The 27,480-nt window shown below is 35.1% G+C and overlaps 1 protein-coding gene across 3 annotated transcripts in view; it reads left to right on the forward strand.

Annotated features, from left to right (window-relative positions):
• NBEA (neurobeachin) overlaps positions 1-27,480 on the forward strand; it is a 510,074-nt gene that overhangs the window by 221,116 nt on the left and 261,478 nt on the right. For all 3 annotated transcript variants that reach the window (XM_056329059.1, XM_056329057.1, XM_056329058.1), the window contains exons 32-34: positions 396-550; positions 4,665-4,791; positions 8,382-8,509. In XM_056329059.1, coding sequence (XP_056185034.1) covers positions 396-550; positions 4,665-4,791; positions 8,382-8,509 — 410 coding nt within the window. The remainder of the gene's footprint in view (positions 1-395; positions 551-4,664; positions 4,792-8,381; positions 8,510-27,480) is intronic.

Genomic DNA, 27,480 nt, shown 5'->3' on the forward strand with positions numbered 1-27,480 from the left:
AAGATCAACAAATTAACATACTCATTAAGACTGCATGCATGTACACTGCTAGGATGCTGGCAATATTTCCAACACTTAACATTTTCTTTGCAAATCTAGAACACAGGTGATAGCAGTGTTCACAGCATATCAATGAAGTGGCCGGGTCTTTTCATTTTGTGCGCACTGACAGACAGATTAAGTTTCTTGGAATCACTTGAAGCTGCAGACAAAGGATAGGACTATGGTGTTAGGGTCCATTAAAGTAGTCTTACCCTATTTCAGAAAGGTTAAGAAAATTGACATTACTATGTATTCTTCAGCACAGCGTATTAACACAGCATAATCCCATCACAAAAAAAACCTTGCTGACTCCATTGTGCAGTTCTAGTAATCTGCGGTTTCTTTTTCCACAGGAGTGTGGTTGTACCAGTAAAGAAACCCCCTCCAGGTAGTTTGGCTGTTACCACAGTGGGAGCTGCTACACCTGGGAGTGGACTGCCACCGGGTAGTACACCTAATATATTTGCTGCAACAGGAGCTACACCAAAAAGTATGATTAATACAACAGGTATTGTCCTTAAATATTTTTGTGACCCTCATTTTTTCTTGTTTGTTTTTTGTTATTTTTAGTGGTGTTTTGTTTTTTAATCATCTTTTTTGTTACTGTTTTTGTGCTTCTGAATTAAAAACCTGGAAATATTAAATTTTGGCCTTTATTAGAGCCAGTGTTTTCTCTTGGCGTATGTTTGTAATCTTTGAGAGTGTTGAGAGTGCACATTGGACTTGCACAGACTTAAAAAAGTAAATAGCCTTAACACTGTTTTATAAGCGTAGTTTAGAACTGAAATGAGCTAAATTCTCCAGTGCTCTGCAGTAGAGGATGTTTATGTGATATATACCAATTAATCCCTCCTTGTGTGTCAAAGGAAGTAAAGACAACTAGCTACTTAATAAATATACTGTAGATTGTGGAGAGTTAATATTTTGGGTAATTACTGTTTGTCAAGGAAAATTATGCTATGATTTTTGGATGGTTTTTCAGTAAGAACCTACCTAATTTAATTGTAGTGATGTCTTAACAGTAGTTGATCATTGTGACCTATAGAAGGAGGACAAGACCTTCTTTTTTTAATTATTTATAATAGTAATAATGGGATTGTCTATCATCAAGGAGCCTGTTGACCATGGAGAGTGTGATCTCTGTTGAGAAATGAATCCTTACTGAGAGCAACTGACGTTTACTTAAATTCCTTTGAAATGTCTGGCTATGGTCTGTTTTCTTTCTAAACTACACAAAAGCACTTGAGAGAAAAGCTCTCTTCAAGGCTATCACGATTTCAGTCAAGGGTTGAGAAAGTGAAAATCTCCCTGGGGTTGCAGAAAATGGAGGGGGAAGCTTTTGGCATCCTTCTGCTTCATGGAATAATATGAAGGCACACTCATTTTTTTTTTCTTTCCTTTTGCAGATTACCTTTAATACCTGGTAATAGAACTTTGATTTTTCTAAGGATAAAAAAAAAATCTTAAAATCTAATTATCCTGAGGCAGATGGGAGGAATGAATGCTCTGAATAATGTTATCACTGCTATGAACAGTTCCATTTGTGTAGCCACTTCTGTTAATCTTGAACGGATTTCCTTTTAGGTACTCTTATGTCATGCAAAAAATATCCTACATTGGAAACCTTGTTTTCCAATTGATACTGAATAATGTAAGCTTTTCAGACTTCTCAGTGATTAAAGATCTGAACTGTTTGGGCTGGAATGTAGTAGCTCTTCTTTGTAAGTAAGTGCATTTAAAAATCAGTCATTTCCCCGATACCTCCCTTAGTAGAGGACAGTATTGCAGATGCCATGGTACATTCACTGTGGATTAAAGGCTGCTTTTTTCTGGTAGATCTTATAGCTGCTTTTTTTTTTTTTTTTTTAATGCAACTGGTTTTGTCTCCTAGTCTATGGATTAGCTTGATTAAAGGAAAAGTATTGATTCAATAGAATTTCAGCAAGTAACAAATTAATTAGTATTATGTGTGTACTCGACTGCTCTAGTAAAGTCTTTTATGCATTAATTCATCTGAATGAGCTTTATTGATGAATTCTCTTAAAAAACAGCTTCAAAAGACCTTCCCCTCCAAACTTTTTTTAAGATTTGAATTTTATATCGACATTCTAAGAATGCTCAACATTATTGACAGTAAAAAAAAAGTAGTCTCACATTGAAAATATATAAATATCTATTATATTAAAATACTCTTTTTGCTGTTTTTAATTAAACTGTGCCTATGGTAGTTAAAACAGTGATTATGCATGTCAGTTTTTGAGATATATACATTGAAGTATCCAGGTACTTTCTGGTTTACATACCTGAAGTCTGTGAAATTATCTATGTTATTAATGATTTTAAAGTAGTGTATAGAATTTCATTGAACAGCACCTGGTTTAGTTTGGGGTTTTTTTGTACTATGGTAAAAAAGAAACAGTATACAATTTTTAGAAACACTAGATGTCCCCCCAAACCTATTTACAGTTGTTTTTACAGTATATCACAGATACTGTAGAAATACAGTTGTGTCTTTGAGGTATATTCTATGCTGGACTTTTGTGAAAGGTGTTTTTTTCAGTTATTCATGGCTTACAGTCAGTGTTTACATTCCATCTGCCATTGCTGTCGTAGTCAATGTCACTGTCACGATGTAATGAGATGTATGTTACTGAAGTCCTTTTAGTGTTTTGAATATATCTTTTAGGAGATAGGTTTTCTTCCTTCATCTCTTTATGTAAGAAACTTGTTTTATAGGGGTTTAGACTGGATTTCCTCAATTTTGATCCTGATTCTCACTTCTATGTTAATCCAGTAGTTCTAGGTCTGCTTGACCTTCTCTTCTGGGAGCCTAGCTGGTTAAACAACTTAGCAACTGCATTTTTAGACAACAACCTTAAATGAAGAAAGTTTGGTTTTGGAAGAAAGAGGGAAGCAACAACAAAAAAATGTGTTACCAGTGCATATATGAATATAAATTTGTAAATAATACATATCTATAAATAATATAAATACACACACACATACACATATGTGTGAGTCCTTAATCTTTTTTAAGCTACCCTATTCTCAGATAAATCGCTGTGATTCCTAGGTTGGGAGAGAGCCTATATTTTTGTGTTTCCTTCTCGGTGTGTTTGGATACATTTACAATTTGCATTTAGTGCAAGTCAGAACCCAGAGTGTCAGCCACCGCCACCTCCCACTGACATTATTAAAACAGACTAAATCAGTTCCTAGTCTAAATCCTGAACCTCACCAGCTACTCTGGTGTCAGCAAGCCCAGCAGATCCTGCTGCATTTTGAGAGTTTTGAATGTAAATTTTCTTAAGCGAGCCAGTGAAAGCTCTGATGTTTACCTTAATTCTTTTATCAGTAAAAAATATTTAAAGGCAAATTAAAAAAAAAACCAAAACCACAATAAATCATCCCTGCTGCCAGAGAATTTTTCATGATTACCAACATTTGACCTCTGCTTCACTGTCAGCTGGCTGCTTAAGCAGTTAAGGAACTGTAAATGCTTTGTAGAGCTTTGCAGGAAACTGAAAAATAACATATACCTATGTAATTCCAAGGACAGTGATGTATCAGCTGCTAAAACTGACCAGCAACAGGGAGCAACTAGTTATCATTTTACAAAATTGGCAGGATAATGCCGCTGATCTCTAAACTGGGGTTCTCCACCCCTCGTTGCTAACTTAGATAAATCTTGTTGGCTGTCGCCCTTGTGTCTGGTAGCGTTGCAGTCCCTCAGGCTTTGAGCTCCGACTACAAGACTGTTCGTTGCTACCTCTCTTGCAGTGACGCGTTGCACAAGGACAGCGCAGCAGAACAGGGACAGCATTTATCACAGTGCTCTCACGACTGTTCATGGCCACTCTGAGCCTTTGCTGGTTTGCTTCAGAGAGGCTGAACTCAGAGTCCCATTTCAGCAAGCATGATAGATTGGCATCTAGCGTCTAAGTTTAGCCCTTAGCTCTGACCCCGATCACTTAAAGTATAAATGTATGCTCTGTCTGCATCTTTTTTTCTGGGCAGCTGTTCACAACCCATTGAAATGATACCCCCGCTGCCCTTCCGACTTCTAATACCTTAAGATTCCCCTTGACTCGAGGAAGGAAACAGAAAAACTATAATTAGATACTAGTTTTCCATATTACTTCCTGAAGGAATATGCATTTTCTATTTTCTCTGTAATTCTTAAATTTGTATTTTATTTTCTGCCTGTAGTTGCAACTACAGCAGTCAAGAAGTGTGTGTATATATATATATTATAAAAAAAAGTTAAACTTCTATTCTCCACTCAAGCTCATCATAAATATACCTTTATTTTAGAAAGATCTTGCTTTACAGGATGATGTAAAAATGTTTTCATCTTTGGAATATAATTTGGGAATAATGAAAATGAGGTAAGGATTTATTTTGCCTGATTTTCCAATAGCTTTTTAAGCTTATTATTTTTATAGTAGCAGAATAAGGTATTAATTTATATGATGATCATATCAAATTGTTTGAATTGTTTTAGAATAAACAACATTATTTCCTTACTTAAAAGTAGATGAATAAGACAAGGAATATATTACAAATCTCTAAAAATTATGTTTCTTCAGACTGAATTAAGACCTGTATTTTTTGGGGGACAGGTGCAGTAGACTCAGGATCTTCTTCTTCCTCTTCGTCATCCAGCTTTGTGAATGGTGCTACCAGCAAAAATCTCCCAGCTGTACAAACTGTTGCTCCAATGCCAGAGGATTCAGCTGAAAACATGAGGTACACAAGTTTTATCTTTTAATAACTATAATTTCCTCTCCCACAACTTCAAACATATGAAACTATACAAAGAAAAAATATATAATTTTGCTCATTTAATATGCTTACAAGCTCATGAACAAAAGACTGTCATTCTGTAATGAACTAGAAAAGAAATAAACTTAAATCGAAGGCCCTATGTAACCGGTGAAAAAAAGTATTGGTACTTCAGCGATTTAACACACGATGCAAAAAATGCCTTTTTTTGCTGGTCCTAGCTGAAATGTCAGGTGGTAGTGCAGGTGAAATCATGGCAGGGGGTGTGGGCCCAGGCTGAAAGCAGAAGGGCTGTTGGCTCTGCTCCAAAACGGTGCAAATGGTCGAGACAATGTCCATTTGTGTGGTGTTATTTATTACTTGACAGCATTATGACGCAAGTTAATAAGGTTGTGGTGTAATTAAGCCACTCCTTTTGCTTCTTGTCTTCCTGTGTTGGGACAGTGCTTCACTGGGGCTGACATCTTTTTTAAAATTCAGATACTGAAGTATGTTAAAATTAAACTGGATTTTTAACAATTTTGTTTTTCAGTTATTTTAACCAATGAAATGTTCTTGTTTTTTTCATAAGCATTTTGAAAGTTTTGGTCCTGGACTCAAAGAAAAACTTCAGTTTGCAAAATCTAGAATTCACATTTTGAATGCAGAATCTGAACTCAGAAAATGTTGTGCTCTGAGTAGTAACTGAGATTAGCAACTGAAAAAAATTCTGGGAAGCACAATATCAGAAATGTAGAAAACTTAAAATATAATCAACCCAAGAAATGTGCTTTGGGCTTCAAATAAACAACTAAAAGTTTATTTTGATTACAGATAAATTTTGGTTTCCTTATTATGAATTTGTTGTGCTTCAGCTTTTATGAGGTTAAAAATGAGAGTTGTTTGTGGGGTTAGAGAACATGAAGTGAAAGCTAACTTACCTAAGCTTTCCCTTATAGCTGCTGAATAGGTAAAGAGCTGCTTACAGCTGTAGAATGAGCAGAGGGAAGTGGGCAGGAGAACTACCTTGGACTTTTTGGCATTTAATAGTCTTGATTTGGAGGTAGAGGTCTGGCCTGGAATGGGGTTGGGAAGGTAGCATACATGGGACTGGGACAGTGTGTGCCCCCCACCTCTCTGCACTTTCTTGTGACCAATTCAAGCAGTAGGTAGCAAGAACTATCCACAGAATTATTTGTTCTTTTTGCTCACAGTCTTAAAATTACTTCTTTTAATCTCATATTGCTACTGTGCTCTTTCAACCTTTCCTGTCCAAGTTTATCACATTTATATATGGATAAATTATATATATATATATACACACACACACAGACACACACAATTTTCTGATGTGTGTTGTCTTTAATCTGCAAAATAAATAATCTTGAATTTGGAAGCTGCTAAGAGTTTATTTGCCTTGAATCTCCAGTAATGGAGAGGAAAAACCAAAATACCCATTCTTTACAAAACCCCCTTAAAATCTTAGTTCAGTCATGAAAACTAGTTACATGAATCTCTACGGTTCCTTCATGATTGCAGGATGCATTATAAGGTACAATAATTGTTAGAAACAGCTTTAGAATCAGATCAATTTCTCTCCTTAGTGTGTGTCTACAGGAAAGGCAGTAGATGGGCCACATGCTACCCCGAAACATTTTTGGGGTCTCTACGTATGTTTTTTTCCTTAATTTTACTTGTTCTTTTTGAAACTGAAGGACCAGAACTGCAGTCAGTTTTCAACATGTAAATGCACCAGGGATTTATATGAAGGAAAAAGGATTCGGGTTTTCTTTTTCCTCTATTTAAATATTCATTCCTGTCCTTTGATATGCATTTTTAAACAGTGCTAAACTTTGATCTCACATTTTCACAGAATGCTATTCCCAATTGCCCATTAATAGATCCATAATATACAAGATCCATCGGCTATCCATTTGATAACAAGGTGTTTATTAATAGCTCATCCAAGGTGTAGATTAACAGCACATCCACACCTCCCATATTACTTGATTCTTAAATAAAAATTGATCTTAATTTTAAAACTTTTGACATTGATATTTTTTCAATTGTATGTAAAGTTTTCAGAGCTAAGTGAACTCTAAAATGGGGTCTTTTAAACCAATGTACAGTGAAAGCATATTTTAAAACATGGTTTAGAGAAGACTGGATTAATCTAGTAGGCTTTTTATCTCTACCAGAGAAACTTGGGATAGATTCATGTTGCAAATTACAAAACTCTAAGGTAGTTGCCTGTGTTTCAAATATAGTCAACAGAGACTTTAGCATAGTAAAAGTCAACCAGTCAACTAAAGCAAAGGCTGTTGATATGAATCCATCCTTTGGAATATTAGGAAATCACTATCTGAATTTGAAATGGGAAAGCAGAACATTGAAAGAAAATAAACTATAGGAATTCAGTAAAATAATTTATGCTAATGAAGAAAAACTTCCAATATGTTTATAATATCAGCTTTCTCTTTAAATGCAGGGATCTTTATGTGATCTGAATTTAAAAAAATCCATATTTATTTAATGTTTATAGTTAGTAGATACAGTATAAAATTTAAATGTCAGTGTTCGTTCTCTTAGATCCTGTCAATAAGCATAACTTCTTCCTATAAATGCACTTTTAAATGCCAGTAATATTTTTGTGCCGCAATTAAAGCACAAAGAAAACCCCTTCAGCCACCAGCAATCTGAAAAAGAACAGCAAAAATTATTGGTAGACCAGAATACGTATGTAATTTCATCCCAGTTTTTAAGGAATAGTTCATAACACAGCAGGTTTTTAATCTTGGCATAGGAGTTTCAGAGTGTACAAGTGTTCTGCCCTGTTGAGTTTTAAAGGGGAAGGACTCTTAGGGGTACAGTCCTTAGCACACTGCTGACATTTGCATACTATTGCTAGGTTTGTATCCTCAGACACAGGAATATTTCTGGTATTTAAGAAACAAACTGAAGTCACAACACCTCTTCTCATTGTACAAGTTGAAATTAAGGAACACTCTGGGCTTTGAAGAGTATATATTCTCAGCAGGCAGGGAAGTATAAATGCAATGGCAAAGTTATTTTCCTGGGGTCATGTTCCCTCAAAGCTGAAGAAAAGAATATTGGTTTTCTTGATACCTGTGCTAGAACACTTTCTCATGTACTCCATTGTCTAGCATTGCAATGCCAGATGTTGTGATTTGAAAGCTTGAACGAAAAAGCAAGTTACCTGTGATTGCTTTGGGTGAATAAAATCTCTTTTCAAGCCCTCAACTGTATATAAAATGATGAGATGCATATAAACTGAGATGGGTGAAATACACTTACACTTGACTATCTGACGTTCTTCTTATCATGTTTGAAAATGAGAATAAATTCTGGAGTACTCTGTAAATGGTGTAGAATTTATGAGGCTGACGTAACATTTGCATTTACTTAAAGCCATTTAAACACTGTAAAGCTTCATCAAATTATGATCATCTTTTATAAAGAAGCTTGCAGCAACTTTTAAAAACAGATACGATTTGATATCATTTAACTTCTGTTGTTAAGTGTTCTTCCAATCATGGTGTCTGTTTTTTTCACAGTATCACTGCAAAGCTTGAAAGAGCCTTAGAAAAGGTGGCCCCTCTGCTGCGAGAAATTTTTGTTGATTTTGCCCCTTTCCTATCCCGAACACTGTTGGGCAGTCATGGACAAGAGCTGTTGATTGAAGGTACTGTTTCTGTTATAAGATTATATTATTTTGACAATTAGTCATTTGATATGAACTTTTTTTCATTTTCACTAGACTTCATATAACTATTTTTCATAAATAAATTAATCAGTTGTTAATGTGTTGTGATTTCACTTCCTTGCATTTAATGTCATTTACAGAAATTAAGTGATAGCTCTTGTACCCCTTTTTTTCTCCAAGTGAGATGCTGTGTAAAGATACGTCCTGTCATCTTGGAATGCAAAAACTTCTCTTTAGTTCGCTTTTTCCTCCTCAGAAAAATTATATGTGTTTCAGCCGGACTTTGAGAAACTAGTGAAAAGTACAGTTAAAAAGTGTAATCGATTCCCAAAGAAAGTGAATTGAAGACTGCGCTCCAACATTATTGATATGTGTATCTATATTTGGTAGGGAAGCTATTTGCTTGGGTAGGTCAGTTGGATTCACAAAGATGGATAAAGAGCTGTCCCTATAGGGGAATAAAAAGGGATGACTTTTGAAAAAGAAGTATTCTTGAACACTTCTGAGGAATTTTGTGGGGTTTTATAACTACTTCATAGTTAGAAGATTTGCCTCGTAAGTTGAGGCAGTAAGTAATGCAGAAATTATGAAGAAAGTGCAAAATACAGCAAGCTCATGCAGAAAGTAATGAATCAGTGTGAATGTAGTTAAAATAGTGATAGGGGATTTTGCGTGAGCATGCACTGCTCCCACGTCACATATTCAGAGAATATATTCAGCTAAATAAACTTTTTTCCTTTCAGAATAGTTCTTACACACAATACTGCTGTTTATTGAGAGGAAAAAGTCTCATTAAGGCAGAACTTACAATGTGTGAAGATCTACACAGAAAAAACACATCTTTGTGTTCAAATTCCTAAACTCGTTCTATTATACATGCATTTTATCTAAATATTAGTGTACAGTCTTTCTATGGTCTCAGTTAATACTCCCCACAATGTTGGCCATCTTCTACTCTTAATGCTAAAAATATTTGTACCTTGTAAATGAGATCTTCTAAATAGCCTTTTTTTTTTTTTTTGTCTCGTTATTGTTTAATAAGACCAAGGAATGTTATAGCAGCTTAGTAATACTCGGAGACTTTAGGTATTTTATACTGTTAATTTTATAGCTATGAGTAAGTTGCAGTTCTCACTTAATGACACCTGAAGTTAGTGGTCTGAGATGTTCATCAAGAACACAGATGACTAAGATATTTGATGGGTTCCATTTTCAAGTCTCTTAGTGAAGTTGTTTGCAAAATTTGTAGCAGTGTTATCCTTTCCATTTGACAATTGATTAATTGCACTATAGAATTCATACAATACAACTAAAATTGTCTTGGTTTCACCTGAACTCTTTTATAGATTTTAAAAAATTCTTCACTGATGCTGTTCTGACTTTGTCTTTTGGTCAGATTCATGGCATAAACAAGGCTACAACAGTTCCCAGCATGTGACAAAGACTGAAAAGCTAGAGGCCAGAGGAGCCTCACAGCTATATGGCGGTATGAGTTTATGTCTTTGCCTGTACAGGGAGAGACATGGCTTAGCATTCTTCCGATACCCGCTTGGACTGCCATTCCAAATTTTGTCCCATCTATGACTGAGCCACTCAGTTCAGTCTCAGGAATAGTTTACAAACACTGAGTTCCAAAACAAGTACTGTCCTTCCCATCACTTTTCCTTAATGTTGTGTCTAACCAATCACACTCTTCCTGTTTTCTGAAAAACAGTCCTTTCTTCCCAAGATATTGAAATAGCAATCCGTAAAGAAAAAAATCTGAGTACACCTTGGATTTTTACATTGCAGGACTTGAATTTCTGTTTGCTCCTTCTAACACAGTTGGGCTTTTTTGCTTCTTAACAGAGAACTTAGATGCTTTTATAGTCATTGTGTACTTCTTTTCTTTCTTCACTGCCCGCATGAGACCCTTGTTCTCAACTAAACTGAATTCTTGCCTAGATAATTTGCCTTTAAAAGAGAATTCTAAATTCTCTCATAGTCTGATACCTGATTTGCTTTGAGAAGTTTCCTGTCATTGTTTACTGAAAGCCAGTGTTGGTCCTTGAAGTGCTTGAAAGTGCTCACCATGTAATGGCTCTGCAAAATAGAGGGGTTTAGTGGTGTTATTCAAGATATGTGAGTACACAGAGTTCCTGTGGGGCTTTGATAATTTAAATTTGATTTTATACTGGCAAGCAGTAATTAGCTTGACAGTTTTATATGAAATAGTCTAATTTATTGCTTTATGTCTAAAGGTTTTAGTTATAACAATCAAAAAGGAGTAAATAAACTTTATTTAATCAAGTCTAAGGGTTCTGTCTGTTTTTCAAATTGATCAACATAAAAGTATCTGTTGCATTCCATGAAGCGTGTCCTTTTCTTCTGAGTATTCAAGCTTGAAACACAAAAATACCCTCCCTCCTCTTGCAGTTTTTCAAAACCTCCTTATGGTAAGAAGTCTTTCTCCTATCTGAATACCTCCAGGCATCCTTGATGACATGGCTTTTTTTCTGAAGCTCTCTCTAGTACTCTTGTGCATGCATGTGTATAAGAATTACTAAATCACTTCAGACTTAGTAAGAATATCAAGAGTTTTGTAGCTGAGGTTTTGCATACTGAAGAGAGAGCACAAAAGAAAAGGGAACAGAAAAAAATCATTTTAATAATTCTAAACCAGATTGATTATGCAAACTTTCCAGAAAATCTGATGGTTTGAGTTAGGTGTTGTAAATATATATTTGGAAACGTGTATACAACTTAGTTATGATTTCACCTTTTCACAGTAGTTGAGCTGTCTCAAACTTTTTGTGAAAAATCTTGTAGTCATACCATGCCACCTCATTTTCCTTTAGGATGTATCATCATTCTGTCCCATGGAAGACTGGCTGATTAATTTTTTGAGGAAATTATAGTTAATATCTAAGCAGTGAGTTCTTAAGTTTTGAGTGGAGTTGAAATGACTGGGCTGCAATGATCTTGTCCATCTAGACCAAAAACTTGGACCACTCATACTCAAAATTCTTATTTTTTCTTGTTTGTTCATTTAAGTTCCCAAATGTGACTGGTAGCAGAGGAACCCTATCAAGCTGTAATCTGACATTGCAGAACCTATTTATTGGTAAAACATTTCACATATTTACTATACTGAAATAATACTAATTTTTGTTCCTTTTCCCAAAACCATTTCTTTCTTCAAAAGTATCTTACACTCAACTGAATTTCTAATGTTTCATCAACTTCCCAAAATATTTTATAACTGGAAATTGTCCTCAATGATAAGTTAAAAAGGATTGCTTTGCAATTGGATATGAATAGCTTCAGAGTGTACCAAAACCAGCCCAACATTACTGTGGTTCATCAACCGAGGTTCTCCCAGTGCCTCAGAGAATAGAAGTTGCAAAGGTTAAAATTGTCCGTATAAAATCTAATTGGAAACAAACATGCAATATGTGTAGGTCACATATTTGAGCTTAGCAGTGCTCGTTGTGGAGTTCCATTTAACACTTGCACAGATATGTTTTTACTAACTCTCATTTCCATATGGTCTGCAAATTCCCTCCATGTACAGTACATTACGATATTCTAGCTTTTAGGTGAAAATGTTACAGGCAAGTGTAATCTGATCTCTATCCAAAAGAAAAGTTATATCCTTTTTTTGTCAAGCACAGATGGATAAAAGTATTTTCACTACAGCTATTCTTGGAGTGTCCTGAACTCTAATAGGTCCAAGATTGAAACATAGTCACATACAATGCTTTCCCTTCTCCTTAGTGAGATACCAAACAAACATTACCAGTGCTTTTCATTTTCCTATATCACTAGCTGGGTAGAAGCTCAGCCAGGTAGTCCTTCTCCAAAAGAGCTCATACAGATTCTTTGGCATGCATTTGATATGTTTCTGGTACATGCACAATTCAAATCAGATGAAAAAGAAAATGTTTTTGTGCTGATAGGAGCAGAATTCATTTCTCTTCATTAACTCACCACATGGCCCTATGAAAATATTCAGTAGAAGTGGTGAAGGACTAGCTTTGTATGCTATTTGACAGGAGGCTTCTTGAAACAATTGAAAAATTGCCCAAAACATTCCTCTGGAAACCACAGATAGAACTTGGATGCTAAATGACATTGCATTAAAAGCTCCCAAAGACCACAAGTGTGGCATCACTGTAGCATCCACCAGTACTGGCACAATTAGTTTCTGATTTGCTTAAACAATACTCTTTTGTATTAGATAAAACAGGACAACCATTTTCCTAAGACACCGTAGTAATCTGGAAATCCTTTATACTTTCTGGGGAAAAAAAGTAATTTTTGGTGCTTAACATGACCCTTGGTTTTCTCTTAGAAACTTCTCAGAACCTTTGTATTATTGTTGTGCTCAGGAGCACAGATGCTGTAAAGCAGAGCTTGCATGCTCTTGCAGAACTTTTATTTTCCTGTTCATACTATCTTTTATCTCACTCTGCCACATGCTAAATGTTTTTGTTTGTGTGTCCAGGCATGCTTTCTTTCAACTAATCAGACTTTTTGGTAATTGCCTACTAGTGTGTAGCACAGCATGTAGCCAACATTCTGAACTAAATAAATGAATAAATATTACAAGTAAGAGAGAAAAGGAATTAAAAAATTAGTGTTATGATTTTCAAATTTCCATTAACTGGAACTAACAGCACATAAGTAAAACCTGAAGCTATTCATAGAAATTTTATATAAGCCACTTTTTGATCCTACTTTGATATTTTTATTAACAGTCTTTATTATGGTACAGAATTGTTCCTGGCAAAGCTAACTGCTTAGACAGAGATACAGAAAATGAGAAGCAAGGGCATTCCACTGGAGAGAGGTGTTGAATCATTTTGTGGAATAACCGAAACTCAAGAAAAAGCCAGATTTCAGCACAGCCAAATGCTGAGTCTAATCTCTAGGAACAAAGAATATAAACTATACATAGAGGGTAGGAGATATTGGATGAAGCCACACAAAGAATTTAGGGATTTTTATAATAATTAGTATACTCTGGGCTTTCAGCTCAGTGCTGAGGGAACAAAGGCTTGTCCAATATTGGATGCCTAGGAAGAATAAATGAGGAGGTGATTTCATTTCTGTGCACAACTTCAGTGAAACTCCTACCATCTGGTTCTATAGTCAGCACTTCAAGAATGATACGCACACGCTGCAGAGGGAACAAAAGAGCAGGACACAAGAGCGATTGATGGATGGGAGATAAATGCCATGAAGTACAATGTAAGGAGCTTGAACTGCTCCATGTACCAAAGAGAAGAGATAAAAAGAAGTTAGATACTACAGGATGTCTTAGCCTTTCTACCAGCAGAATGCCTAATGAGAGTAAATAACATTGGGAAACTTTACTAGGGCTTACCATCAAGTACTGTGATTGATGCTACTTGTAGTCTTTATGACTGTCTTACACATTCTTTCTAAATATAGTCTTAAATCCAGCTTCTCAGGAGGAAAAATGTCATGTATTTGCTGAATAGGTTTGAAGCTTCTTTGTGGCTTTGGAGCCTGTGAATACTCACTTCCTCTGTGCCATACCCTGCAAGGTGTGATAGTCTGCGTTAACCTTAATTTGCTCTAACGTTGCCATTGCTGCATTTGTTCACATGGCCATAGACAGATGTACTTTAGCATCAACTAGCCACCTGCAGGGATCAGTAAAAAAAGCATGTTTTCCCTTGTTCTGCAGTTGACAATATATCATCTTCCCTTAAGGCATCAAAGATGGTCAGTGTTCAAAGTCACCGAAGCCTAAGTCAAATAAGCCTTTCTTCTGATTTTTTATGTGTGTTTGTGTGTATATGTTTATATATATAAACTGCGTTTCGTTTTTTATTTAAGAAGTTCTTTAATCATTACCTTGAAGCTCATTTCAGTGTGAGACATTTTCTCCTTTCTCTGCATAATGAAGTTTGTCTATTCAGGCAAGCCTCGTGCCAGCTATAATTTGGTCCCACATTTCAGAGAGTCCTTGCAAGTGTATGAGTGCATAGCCATACATATACTTTAATGTGATTTCTTGAGGATGTGAGACTTATGTAATCAGACTGGCTGAGAAGGATCAGCCTTTTACTCCCTTCATAACTTTTCAACATGTTGGCCAGTTTCAACCAATTCAACAGAGGATGCTTAAATGATGCTATTTTTACACAATATTCATGAATATAGGTATCTGTTTCAAGAAAAGATACCCTATAATTTCTTGGCTGAGGCAGTAGTTATATGTGTATCTCTTAATCAGCTTCAATATTTGCTCTGCACTATCATTTGTGGTATGTCATCATTGTGCAGTGAATAAATGGAAGACTGAAAAGTAACTAAAAAAATCTCTTCTGGTTCATTTGCAACTGTGTAACATACTGTGTTGGTACAATACTATGGATATTGCAGCATGAGGAACAGGAAAGCAATTGATAAAGCAGGACTGAGAGAGAGAGAATGAATTTAACTCTATTAGACATCAGAGAATCCCTGTTAGAAATCAAGTTGAATGTTAAAAATGTTTCTGCGGGGAGGTCAGGCTAGTGTCATTTGCAGCATATGTCTCACAGGGTGTGATCACACTGGTCAGTCAGAATCAGGATTCTTATGGATTGTTTGGTTTGTACTGGGGCAGGAGCTCTGTATTGGTTTTCAAGGCTAAGGAGTGCATAATGTATTTCTTCTCTGCCATGCCACCTCTCACTCCTTTCTTTCCATGTGCCCTAGGTGTCTCGGTGTACTTCTATGTTTAGTAAGATGTGATGCTGCAGGCTCAGCACAGTGCAGTTAAAGCCAGTGAATTGCCTGACCCTATCCTCTGGAAGACAGACTTCCTTAATTTGTAGCAGTAGGATTCCTGTTCATAGATTTCTTTTTATCTCTTGCTGTAAACACTTGCAAAAAGATCCCAATGAAATTGCATTACTGTCCAAACACAAGCCCCGTTTAGATAGTGAAGTTGAAACAATGAGTTACAGATAATGCTTTACTTCAGTTAGTTTAAAAACATTCATCATCACTAACAATACATTGAATAACTTTATATTGTTACAAGATTTGAGCATTGATTTGCATTGTGAGGATGTTTCTTATATATTTTCCTTTATTACTTTAGAATTTCTGCAAGTAATTTGCAAGGTTTGGGTTTTACCATGAAGAAAACAATAGGTAATTTTGAATGAGGGCACAAAACCCTTTGAAATCCTCCAGTGGATAGAATTTAAAATGCTGGTAGTGATTGAAATCCTGACTGCACATGTAATCCCTTCATCTACAGGGGAGGGGAAAAAAATCACGAATTTCAAACTGCTATTTATAGGCTTGTAAGAAATCTGTTGTAAGACATTCTCTATGATTAGCTCTTAGTGTCTTACTGAAAGGCTCCACAGTATGGTCATGTTTCTGCAAACACTTTGTGACTGAAAGTGTTTCTTACTAGAACACATCGATGAGTCAAATACACATGGAGACAGAAAACACCACCCTTTTTCCAGAAATGTATATGGTAGGAACAAATAAATGATGAAAGGTGAAATGGATATTCAAATCTGCCTCTATTTATACATCCTCCAGCGGAATCGAGGTTCAAAGCTTTGCAACTTCCACATTGTTTTTCTGAATATGCTACTAGTGACAAGACAGATCCCAATCCTAGCATTCAGAGGAGGAACTGAAGAGCAGGTGCTACAGCAGAAGTCTATTATTTATGCACAGTGAAATCTTCAAACTGTAATGATCCCCACACCAGTTACAGAACATTTTTCTTCATATAATATTCCTTTATGATGCCTTTAAAGGGATATCATTACAAACACACAAAAGTGAAGAAGATACACATTCATTCCATTTTGAAGATTTAACTCTTAAATTACTGAAGTTCCTGTGTGCAGAAGTATGTTCTGAACAGATGTTTAACATGGCAGGAAACAACATAGATCAGAGATCCAGATAGCAACTAGGAAATGCATAGCATCTGGCACCTTTTTGAAAGTAAACCTGCCAATAATTAATTAAACATATGAGCCACTCTATCCCTGTCTAATGAATTGGACACTTACTAAGATGTATTAGACTGTGTAACAGAGGTTAACTGCTCATGCCCTCTCCTTTGTCTTTGGCTTGTGTGGTCCAGAGTAACTTAAGGGTAGAAATTGTTGGCACTCAGATTATACGTCCTTGATTGTATTATCATTGTTACGTTAATTAATAATCAAGATATATGTACTGTCAAAAATGTATGGCGTTTTCATTAGGCAGAAATTGGGCATTCTCATTAGGCAGAAATCTGTTGCTTTGCTAATGAAGAAAAAAATGACTGAAAATGTGAGACTAATTGTAAAGTTTAGAATCAACTACATATACTCAACAGAAGGGGTTAAGAGAGTGCAGCAGTAAAAAAAAAACACAACCATGCCCTCAGGAAAAGAAAAGCTGGTAGCAGTGTAAAGTGGTCAGGCTTGCTGCAAAGAAGGTCTGAAAATTATCCTTGAAAATACAGAAGCTACTAATATTTGAAGTTACTAAATTACTGTTTAAAGTGCTACTGTAAAAATTATATTATTAGAAACCAAACAATAACAATTGTTGTTCTTTTAAAGCACAGAAATAAATGCATAAAATACTAGAGCTTTTAAAAAATGAGAAAGGGAGGTTTTTGTGGTCCTTGGGTCCCACTTACCTCCAGCAGTACTGGGTACTTTCTCACAAGTTTCTTTTCCAAGCTAGTAGCCTGTATTCTAGTTGCAAGCCGTAAAGCCTAGAAAGGGCTGGTCTTTTCTTCTTAAAACTCTAGAAGAATAACCTCCCTGATGAATTCATACTCCTCCTTTGTCCTAATACCATGTAGGTCAGATGTCCATCTGTCTGCCTTCTCATTCTAACTTCCAGCTTTCATGGAAAATAATTTTCTTTTTTTCTCTTTTTTTCCCCCCAGTAAATTTGGCTCCTACTACAAAAAGAATAGCAAGAGACCTCTTTAATGTTATTTCAAGGAAATATTTTTTAAAAGATTCTTGAGAAAGTTCTTAACATGTACAGGCACTGCTGTCACATAGCCTGTAGGTGGACTCATTATATCAGGTATACAGCAGTGCAGCATAGTAACACTGGACTAAGTTGTGCAATTACTTTATTATTTTTTTTAGAACAGCCACCTTCTTGCCCCTTATTATTTTCTCCTCTACTGTCCAGGTCCAAAGAAAAACGAGGTGGTATGCCAAAAAGGTATTCAGTATCTACAGGATGTTCATGCTGTGACTGAAGCTCCCCACAGGCAGAGGTTCTCTGGTTCTTATTCCACTTAATTCATCATTCAGAACTCAGCAGGGGATTCTGCCTGATTTTGGACTTGAAACAGTTAGGCAGGTATTTGCCCCACCCTTTGTCCTCTAAAGGCTTAAAAATGGAATCAATCTACTTTATTATCCCAGCAGTATTTTCCAGAGAACTACCTAGCTCTGATAAACTATAGGGTACAAGTAACATCTCTGTATCAGATTTTGCCTGGAAAGATGTAATTCTCATGAGGCAGTCTAATAATCCTTTTCCATGTAGCCCATGTCCAGGTTCTTTACAAAACTAACTGCATTCTGGCTGGTCACAGTTGCTCCTTCTATACTCCTTAACGCTGTGTGTACTTATCACCTGTTTTTCTGACCCAGACTGAAACATTTTAATCAGTGACCAATTTTACAAAACTGCCTTACTTGCCCTGATGATTCGAAGGCACTTCTACAGTTCATCCTATTGGATATGGATGTGCTTGTTTCCACGCCTTCAAGGCATAAACATAGAATATTCCACGAAAACTCTTGAATCATTTAACATGACAAACTACTACACTTGAATCTTAAAAATATACCTATATATAGAGCCCTTCATTTTTCATAGAAATAAATGTTAACGATATCATAAGCATTAATAGAACCATCAAACTTGATTTATCTAGATGTTAACAGACTCCCTACAGACTTGGGATTATTTTTGCAAGAACTAAGACAATACATCTTCACTGCGTTCAGTGTAATGTTATGTTAAGATTTAAGTCCCCCAAAAAACACAAACCTGCTAAACATATATTGTCTTATATCATGTCTTATTTTTGTCTGTTGGTATGTGGAATTTTATGATCCAATCTTTTTATACTAACAGTGATGTTGTCTGTGGAGATTTTCTTGCAGTGGGAAACCCTCATGCTGAAAGAACTTGTCAGACAACAGAGACAGTTTTGATATGTCAAATTAAGATGGCAAAGTGATGTCAAAGCAGGTCTAGGGAGAGCCCATAACAATGTTACTGTCAAGTAAATAAAGAAAACTGAAACACAAGAAATACAAGTTATTTCAAGAGATCTATGACTGCGGTACAGTTCTGTGTTTTGAGAGACACTGTTTTAGAATGATTACCATTTGTCAGTAGGGCTTCAGGATAGGAGCAAGATCTGGTGGCTGCCAACCAAGGTCAGCAAAGTTCAGTGTGGAAATGGAGATGTTTTTTTCTTTGTTATCAAAATCTCAGAAAGAATTACCATTTAAACAAAGTATTAGTTCACCAACAGTTTGCTCAAGTAGATACAAAAATTAGCTGGTGGGTTACGCTACACAGGAGATCATACCTATTTAAAATAATGGTCATCTTAGGCTTGGAAATTTAGGAAATTTAGGAAATTTAGGAAATTGGAAATTTAGCTACATGAGTTCAGTGAGGTTTTGATATACTTCCTATTTGTAGCTTCACTGGTTCACTCACTGATATCTCAGTATGGCCCCAAGGTTGCCAAAGAGAAGAAATATAAGAAAATAAGGACCAGTAAAGAATAAGGGGTTTTACTGCTGTGCAGTTTATCCTTTTCTCACCTTCCTTTTTTGTTGTTCACCATACGCACATTTCAGTTATGTCACGCCATGATGATTCCCCCCTAGTACAAGGAAGGAATGTAACAAAGAACTAGAAGGTAGTACTAGAAAGAAGGAAACAAAAGGCAACTATTATGTTTTATAAAAAGAGGGAAGAAACAAAAAAGAATAAATAAGCACAGAAAATAGGGCATCAAATAGGAATAAGTTATAGACTGAAACTAAGGAAAAGTTGATAAATTTCAGGAAAAAAATAAAACCTCATACCTAACGAAGAAATAACATCAAGTAATGCATTTTCAGGGAAAGTGTGATATGCTACACACTGCCATTTGGGATCATAGTGATGATCCCTCCTGTCCAGGAGGTCACTTTTGACAGCTTTAGATAGAATTGGAAAAGATTCTTAAGATGAAGAGAAAGCATTTTTTACTAAAATGTAAAAAAAAAAAAAAAAAAAAAGAGAAACCATAGGTTTACTAAAGGTATAAACATTTGCTTGTGTTGGTGAGTGAAATTAGTATTCTGATTTCTGTTTGTATACTTTTTTGAAAACAATGCACTGTTGAGGTAATTCTTCCCATATTAATTTCCTGTAACACAGATCTGAGAGGACATGAAGGACTGAGAAAAAAGAAAAGGAGGTGTAGATGTTTCTTCATTTAAATAAGAACACTGTGAGGGATCTGTAGAACACAAAATCTCAGAAGAGTTGGTTTTTCCCAGATGTATTTAATATGTGAAAACTTCTTTGTTATTGGGTGTTTTCATTTAGTAGTTTTTCTACAAATTGAATCACAAAAAAAGCAACTTGATCAGGAAAGGAATGGCATCTTGAGAAAATACCACACCAAAACTTGAAACACATTTTACATTTTCATTTTAAATTAATTTGTAAATATATTTTTCCATTAATATTTTTTCTTACTACATCCATTGAAATAAAATATCTAGGGCAGCAGCTGTGGCAAAAATTTAGCTACAACTTTGAGCCATATTATAGGATAAAGGGGAAAATAAGACGACTTTCAGGATCATATTTTAATATTCACAGTGGACTGTTTGGTGTTTGGAAAATTATTTGAATGGTTTTCATTGAGATTCTTTCTAGATAAATAAGAGATTTGGATTTTCCAGAACCTCTAAGCGTAGTGTATTTTTTAGTTCTTCCAGGCTTCCACTGAGATAAAATGTTTATAAGTTACTCAAGCCTACCTGAAGCTAAAGTAGACTTTAACAGAAAAGCAATAGCTAAATTTTATAGACATTTTCAAGATTAGAGGTGTTTTTATTTGATCAGCTGCAGTGCAGTGTGATAACCAGTTCAGTTGTTTTGATCCATTGTCTAGAAGGGTGCTTTAGAAGAGAAGGAAACACATTTCGTTTCCAAAATAAATTCTAGTATATAAGTATCATCCTTCCAAAAAAAAAAAAAAACCTGTTAAATTTAGCAGGGAATTGTTTTCTTAATAATTAACATTTGTGTTGTATTCTTTTATGTGAAAAGAGTAATTTTGTGTTATTAATGCTAACTAGAACAAGTTCCCAACAGATACATGATCAACTGATATAAATTTTAGATCTGTTCTGGTATCGCAGTTAAATAGGCATCACTACCTCACAACAAATTAAAGAGATCCCTCCAAAGAGATCCTATTTTAAAAGAAGGATAGAGAAACACAAATGCACATATTGAGTAAACTCCAATGGACCATTGGCCAAGAAAGAAATTACCACAAGTGCTAAATGAAAAACTGGATCAGTTTTTAAAATCTTCAGTGAGATATGGAATGGAACAGTGGTAGTGGATTTTATTTTATAGATTGAGTAGTCTCCTTCTCATTTGATGAACAAGAATTTGTGCATCCCATTAGCACTAATGGAAAATTAACAAAAATTCCATACGTCGATGTAAGACTAGACTCTTTACAGTAATGTAACACCAGCATCAGTTTGTCAATATCATTACAGCTCATGACATCATAGTACTAAAGTCTGTAATTTTAAAAAGTAAATCATTGATATGTAGTAATAAATCCCCTCTCTGTGGGTATGCTTTCAAGTGTTTTTGCCATTCGGTGATTCCATCTGGATATTTTATAGTCGTCATTTAGATTCCTTTTTAATAACTGCAGTGTGAAGAAGTATAGGTTTTCTTACTTTAATAGCATAACATAAAATAACTCAAGAAACTGTTACATAACATTAATATTCTTTTAAATGTCCTAGTGTTAAGGCCCATTTTATTTTACAAATTTGACTAAAGGGGCAGAATCATTTATGTTGGGGTTGAACAGATTAAAATCTATTTTTTTGTGTTGACCTACCAATGTTTACAGTGTTTATCTGAAGATTTCTGATAATATTTAAAAGTTATTTCATTTGATAACCTGGATGATACCTTTCCTAGATTTTCGAGCACCAGATATAAAGAATATTGCATATATTGTACAGTGTCTTTCACCATAACAAAAAATCCTATAAGAAGTATAACTGTCTTGATCAACTCCAAAAGCACTGAGTCAAATTCATATTCATTATGTTTTTCTGTGTCACTCTTCTGTTCTGACCTACCCATACAAAGGATGGTCTGGAGTACTAATACAGCCGTCCTTCATGGTCCCTAGAGTTGGTGGTGATGTTGTGTTCTGCCAGTCAAGGCTGCTGAAGGGAATTGTTAAATCCATAACCCTGACTTTGTTATTTTTCTGACTTACATTCTTTAGAATAGTGATTCCTTTCATCTAGTAAAAGTAAAGATGTAATTATTCTGCAACATGGCTATGATTTCCATCTGCAGACTTTCTGCAATTCCTGAATATTTGCCAGCTTTTTCTTTTCATAAATTAAGACCATTAGTGTAATTTAATTGTCTACAAAATATATGACATATGTATGGTTCTAAAACCAATTCTGAGTGTAATCTTGTAAAACATTACATTCTGGTTAATACACATCTTGCTTTCTTTTTTTTTCCCCGCTAATAATTACCTTACTTGGAATAAGAACATCTGTCTTTTCAGTTAATAGTTTTGCATACTTAGCATTTACTTCCTAACTTTTCACCTGTCTTTGTATTTTCCCTCCATACTCTCTCTTTTCAGATCTGTCGTGAACTCACCAACAACTTGATGATTGATTAAAAACATCAGTTTTAATCTAGGTTGACAACATATGGCAGAGAGGCAATAATGTAAATTTCAACTATCCAAGTAATTTTAATTAATGGTCAAAAATGAAATCCTAAGTTTATTTCTTTGATTCTAAGTTGGATTTAGCAAAACATTTCAAGAAAACATTCACCATAAGATTTTGATGGCAGAAGAAAGACATTTTGCAAGAAAAATAAACTGGAAGGAAAACTTGTATTTCCAACCAAAATATCACTATCACTTTTTTCCTGGTACTGTCACAGCCAAAATATGCTTTAGTTTCTGTCATCAGCATGAACTGTCTTTGAAACTTTGTTTAGCCATTACTAACAAATGTTGAACAGAGTAGAAGGGAATAGTCTATTAAAAATGAAGACAAAATTTGTGAGTGGTAATTACCCGCGGAAGAGTCCTACTCTGTCTATTGGCACAGAAGTGAGTGAGGATTATGGGAAGAGTAATTATAATTAATAACTTGAAACAATACAATTTTATTTAAATTACGTGTAAGACTGTATGAGTAGGAAATAGAAAATAGCTGACCTAACAAAAATAGAAGTTAAAAAGGAGAATTCTGGTATTTTCTGATTTTTCTTTTGTCTAACTTAGGACCTAATGCTCATTTCCAGGTACATTGTATGCACTTTTCATATGTTAATAAAATAATGCATATAATAGTATGTCTTTATTTTGTCATAAGCACTTTTTACTATACAAAGCTCCTGTAGTTTTGATGACATGCTGTAAAGGAGTAATAAAGGCCAAGTTTTCTCTGTAAACTGAGTTAAATGGATTAAAGTTTCTGAAGCTTTTTATTTAGCCATACCTGAGACTTTCATATGAGTAGATGCTATAACTGAGTGAAAGATTTCTGCAGCCTCTAAAGTATAGTTAATTGAATCTTTTTTCTAAGTTGAACACAAGATATAAAAACATATAACTTTTGGGTTTGCTAATATTACAATTGATTCCAGTTCCAATAAGGGTTTAAGTTGACACAAAGTAAAATCATTGAAAGAAAATGCAGGCAAACCTTGATAAAGACCAGATGAAATTGTGGTGGTATTCAGTTAGACTCGTACACACATTGTATTAATAATAATAAAAGGAAGTTCAAAACCATGATCTTATTTCATAAGGATTTTTTTAAAATTGATTTTATCAGCCTACGTTATATTTCTTCAAAATAGAAATTCACACTGACTAGTTCAGCATGGCAGCTTCGAGGTTTTGAACCCATGACTTCATTAATGCCACAGGCATGACTAAAATAGTATAGTTGAAATTAATCTTTTTTTAGACATTAATAAGTCATAGTGAAAAGAAATAATTAGCATATCTTTGGGCCAACAGAAGAACTCTGAAAAAGTAGTCAAGTAAACCAGAGCATTTTGAGATAATTGCCAGGCATACATCATTTATTCCAGATTAGCTAAGGTCATGCACTTGATGCTCCCAGTTTTTGCATCCATATATGTGGTCATTGTTGCTATTAAATTGCTGAATTTTGATGGCTATATTTAATGGACTGAGAATAGACCATGAAGGAAAGTACTAAGAACAGCAAATATAAAAAGCACGTACTCCATTCAGTTAAACAGTGACCTTTTTAACCTTGCTGTATGCAGGAAATATCCACTTGTATTTTGGTAATTACATTAGCTTCTTTAAAGGCATTTGATACAGATGGTATAGGAAGAACTTATCTGCAGCCGAAGAATGCAGGCAACAGTTTTAGTTTGAATTGCAAATACTTTTTCTCATTGGAGTTAAGTGGGGGAGAAAGAGAACTGAAAATAGATTTCTGTGCGCTCCTCATTCAGAGAAGCCATTATTTTTCAAAGCTTGTTATCATTTTTGTTTCTCATTATGTTAAAACTAATAAATTGCACACTCTCAAAATCTCTGTCAAATCCTGCAAAATGGTAAAGAGGAAGAATAAGCAGTTGTTAGTGCATTTGGGACTTAGGAAATTATCTTTATTCTGATTCATGTTACAAATTGTATTTTTGATTTTATGAAGGTACCTCAACCAGTTTGTGTCTTCTCTTCTGTCTGTAAAAGGGGAGCAGAACATTTTCCTCCTCCTTTTTTATTTTTGTCTCTTAAAATATATACTGTCTGCTGGAGGAAATTATTTTAGTGTCTGTACCATGCCAAGAGCAGTGAGGCAATTCACGCAAGTTGGACTTAGAACAGTTAGAACAGAGGATAGTGCAGATTTAAAAACCAAAAGGTATTAAAATTATCTTTCTTCTGGTCTATGTAGGGTAAGTTAAACAGGATGGGGATGGTGATTTTTCCTTAACTTACTCCTACAGCATCTGATTATGTGGGATCTTCATAAACCAGAGATTGCATTCTGACAATTTTTCCTAATGGGCACAAATGGATCTGTCTTCCACTCAGTCTGATCTGGTTTTATAATTCTCTACTATGGACTCCACAACAGCTCTGGCAGTAAACTCTGAAGATTAACTGTGTTTTGTGTAATAGGAAAAAAATTGTTACTTATTTGAAATTTTAACTGCTTAATCAGAAATAAACAAAAATAGGAAGAAGCAGGAGGGACACAAAGATAGAGCCCTTGACAGCTAGGAGGGAGGAAATTGAGCATGTAATGGAGGGCACACACTTTCCCTCATGATCTGAGTGCAAGGAGTCCCTGAAGTGGGAACAGGAGTCTGATAAGCAAGAAGCTTACAATGCTTATGGTGGCCCTGCTATGAATCTTTCACATTTCTGTATTCTGCTTTACTTCAAGGAATGTATGGTATGAATACTTAAAGGTCAATAGAAAGTATTTGTTTCTATTTCCTTCTTCCTACCCACCAAGATGCATGGGATTCCCCGTTTTCTGTCATGGCTCCTCCTATTTTTGCTTATTTGTAATTAGAGTGCTGCACACTTGATTTCTGTAGACTGAGCTCTCTGCGAAGTTGTATTCCTTGCATCCATCTTTGATGCCATGAAATTCTTTTATGAAGCTTTCCTATCTCCCTCTATATTTTCACATATGAAAAGTGCTGCTTTCCCTAAGATAGTTATTTGTTTCTTTTTGACATGAAAACCAGCCTCCTAGAATGCCAAGTTTTAAATACTGCTGGCTACGAGAGGTGTTAGTGGCTATTAATATGGGTTGTTTCGTCAGCAGGGAATTACAGAGCTGGCTGCAACTAATGGGTGTGCTGATGTGCTAACCAGATGTCAGTCCTGTATCCTCTTTCTTTTTCTGAATTTCACCAAAATCAGTCCAGTTCTCCTATCTGATGCTAGAATGCTACATCCAAACTTGCAGTTGATTAGATGTGATGTACAAAAATTACCAAGTGATGTCCGGACAAACAGAGAAAATATATCCATTTTAGGTGACATGACCTCTTTACTCAAGCCCATAGAATCATCAGGCTATTAAAAAGTTAGATATAGTACACAAAAAATCTTATTATTTTTCATACTGATCATCATTGTTACCTGGATGACAATTATGAGTACTTATCCCAGCTTTGTGCCATTTTAGATACATTTGTTTTGGTCCATGCTCCAAACTTTTTTTCATATTGTTTGAAGGTACACAGGCAGTATAAGTATCACCAACTGTTTTTGAAAGTTATGAACTTCTACTTTAATGAATTAAGCCAGGAAATAGTCATTGTGTGTTTCTCTTCAAAATGTATATTTTGCATCGACTTTTCTCTTCTTTTTGGAAAGTTGGTGAAGATACAAAGAAATTACTGTTGATGCATAAACTTTTCTTATGTAATTTAATTGGTTTATTTTCCATAACTGTGTATGGTGCTTATTCTGGACACGTTCATTCTTTTGATGAAAAATCAGAAGGTACAGACATGTACAGATTTAGAAGACTGTAGCATGGGAATGTTTCTAGGAGCATTATTTTTCTTTGATCATGTTTTAATACACCTGAGGTCTGATTTTGAAAGATGGTGAGTGTATTAACAGAAAAGATATGGTTTTTAGTTTTACAGAATATGTGGTGGACTCATAATAAACCAGAGAACATTCTATGATAAAATATTTGACGTCTCTGTGCTACCTGCATTGGCTTAACTGTAAAGTTCCGTCTTCTGTTTGGATTTTCTTTGTCAGCTTTCAGAAAGTGGAGGTAGCCTGCAGGTGATAAGTATCCCATTAATCTTTCTGCTCCTCTAGCACTTGAGCATGAGAATAGCTGATCAATTACAACAATTGTCTCCCTAAATGAGCTTTGCACATCTGCCTCTTATTTCATTAGTTAACTGTCTGCCCATATATCTGATAGAATGGAATCCTAGTGGCTTCTTACAGCTTGTTCTGTGTTAGTATACAATAAGGATGGGGTTGTTAGCAAAATGGGCACAAAAGGGTATTTATCTGCTACCCACAATAAATATATGTGCTATTGTGTAGGAGTGCTTTTGTCTCTAATCGCTGTTTGTAGGAACCTACTTAAAGCACATCAGTTTGCTTTTCAGCTTCCTATTTAGTCCTTAGCTGTAAGCCTTAGATGTGTGAATTTATCATTTTTATAGTACAAACAAAGTGTTTCCATGCCTTAAACCTTCATATCAACGTCTGTATGATTTTAGGTAACAGAAACTACCATATATAAAGTTAACAGTAGAAGTGTAATTTCCTCCTTGTCTCTGTACGATGCATCTTTTAAATACTTAGATATTATACCCTTCTCTCAGAAAGTGAATTTGCATTTCCAAAGCTGCAAACCAGTATCTATATTGGTGGTACTGATCATTTAAATGAAGTACAAACAATAAATAACAGTTAGGCTGCATAATTCAAGGTTTGTTTTAAGAAACACGGTCTACAAATTATGGGTTATAATTTTAATAAAGAGAAGATTCCACATGAATGCCTCTTTCATTCACACTCAAGCTTTCAAATACAGGAAAATCAGTTACCAGATGAATTAAAACAATTTCTAAGCAGAGGCCTTATG

The sequence above is a fragment of the Falco biarmicus genome, chromosome 2 (assembly GCF_023638135.1).
Source record: "Falco biarmicus isolate bFalBia1 chromosome 2, bFalBia1.pri, whole genome shotgun sequence".
Lineage (NCBI taxonomy): Eukaryota > Metazoa > Chordata > Aves > Falconiformes > Falconidae > Falco > Falco biarmicus.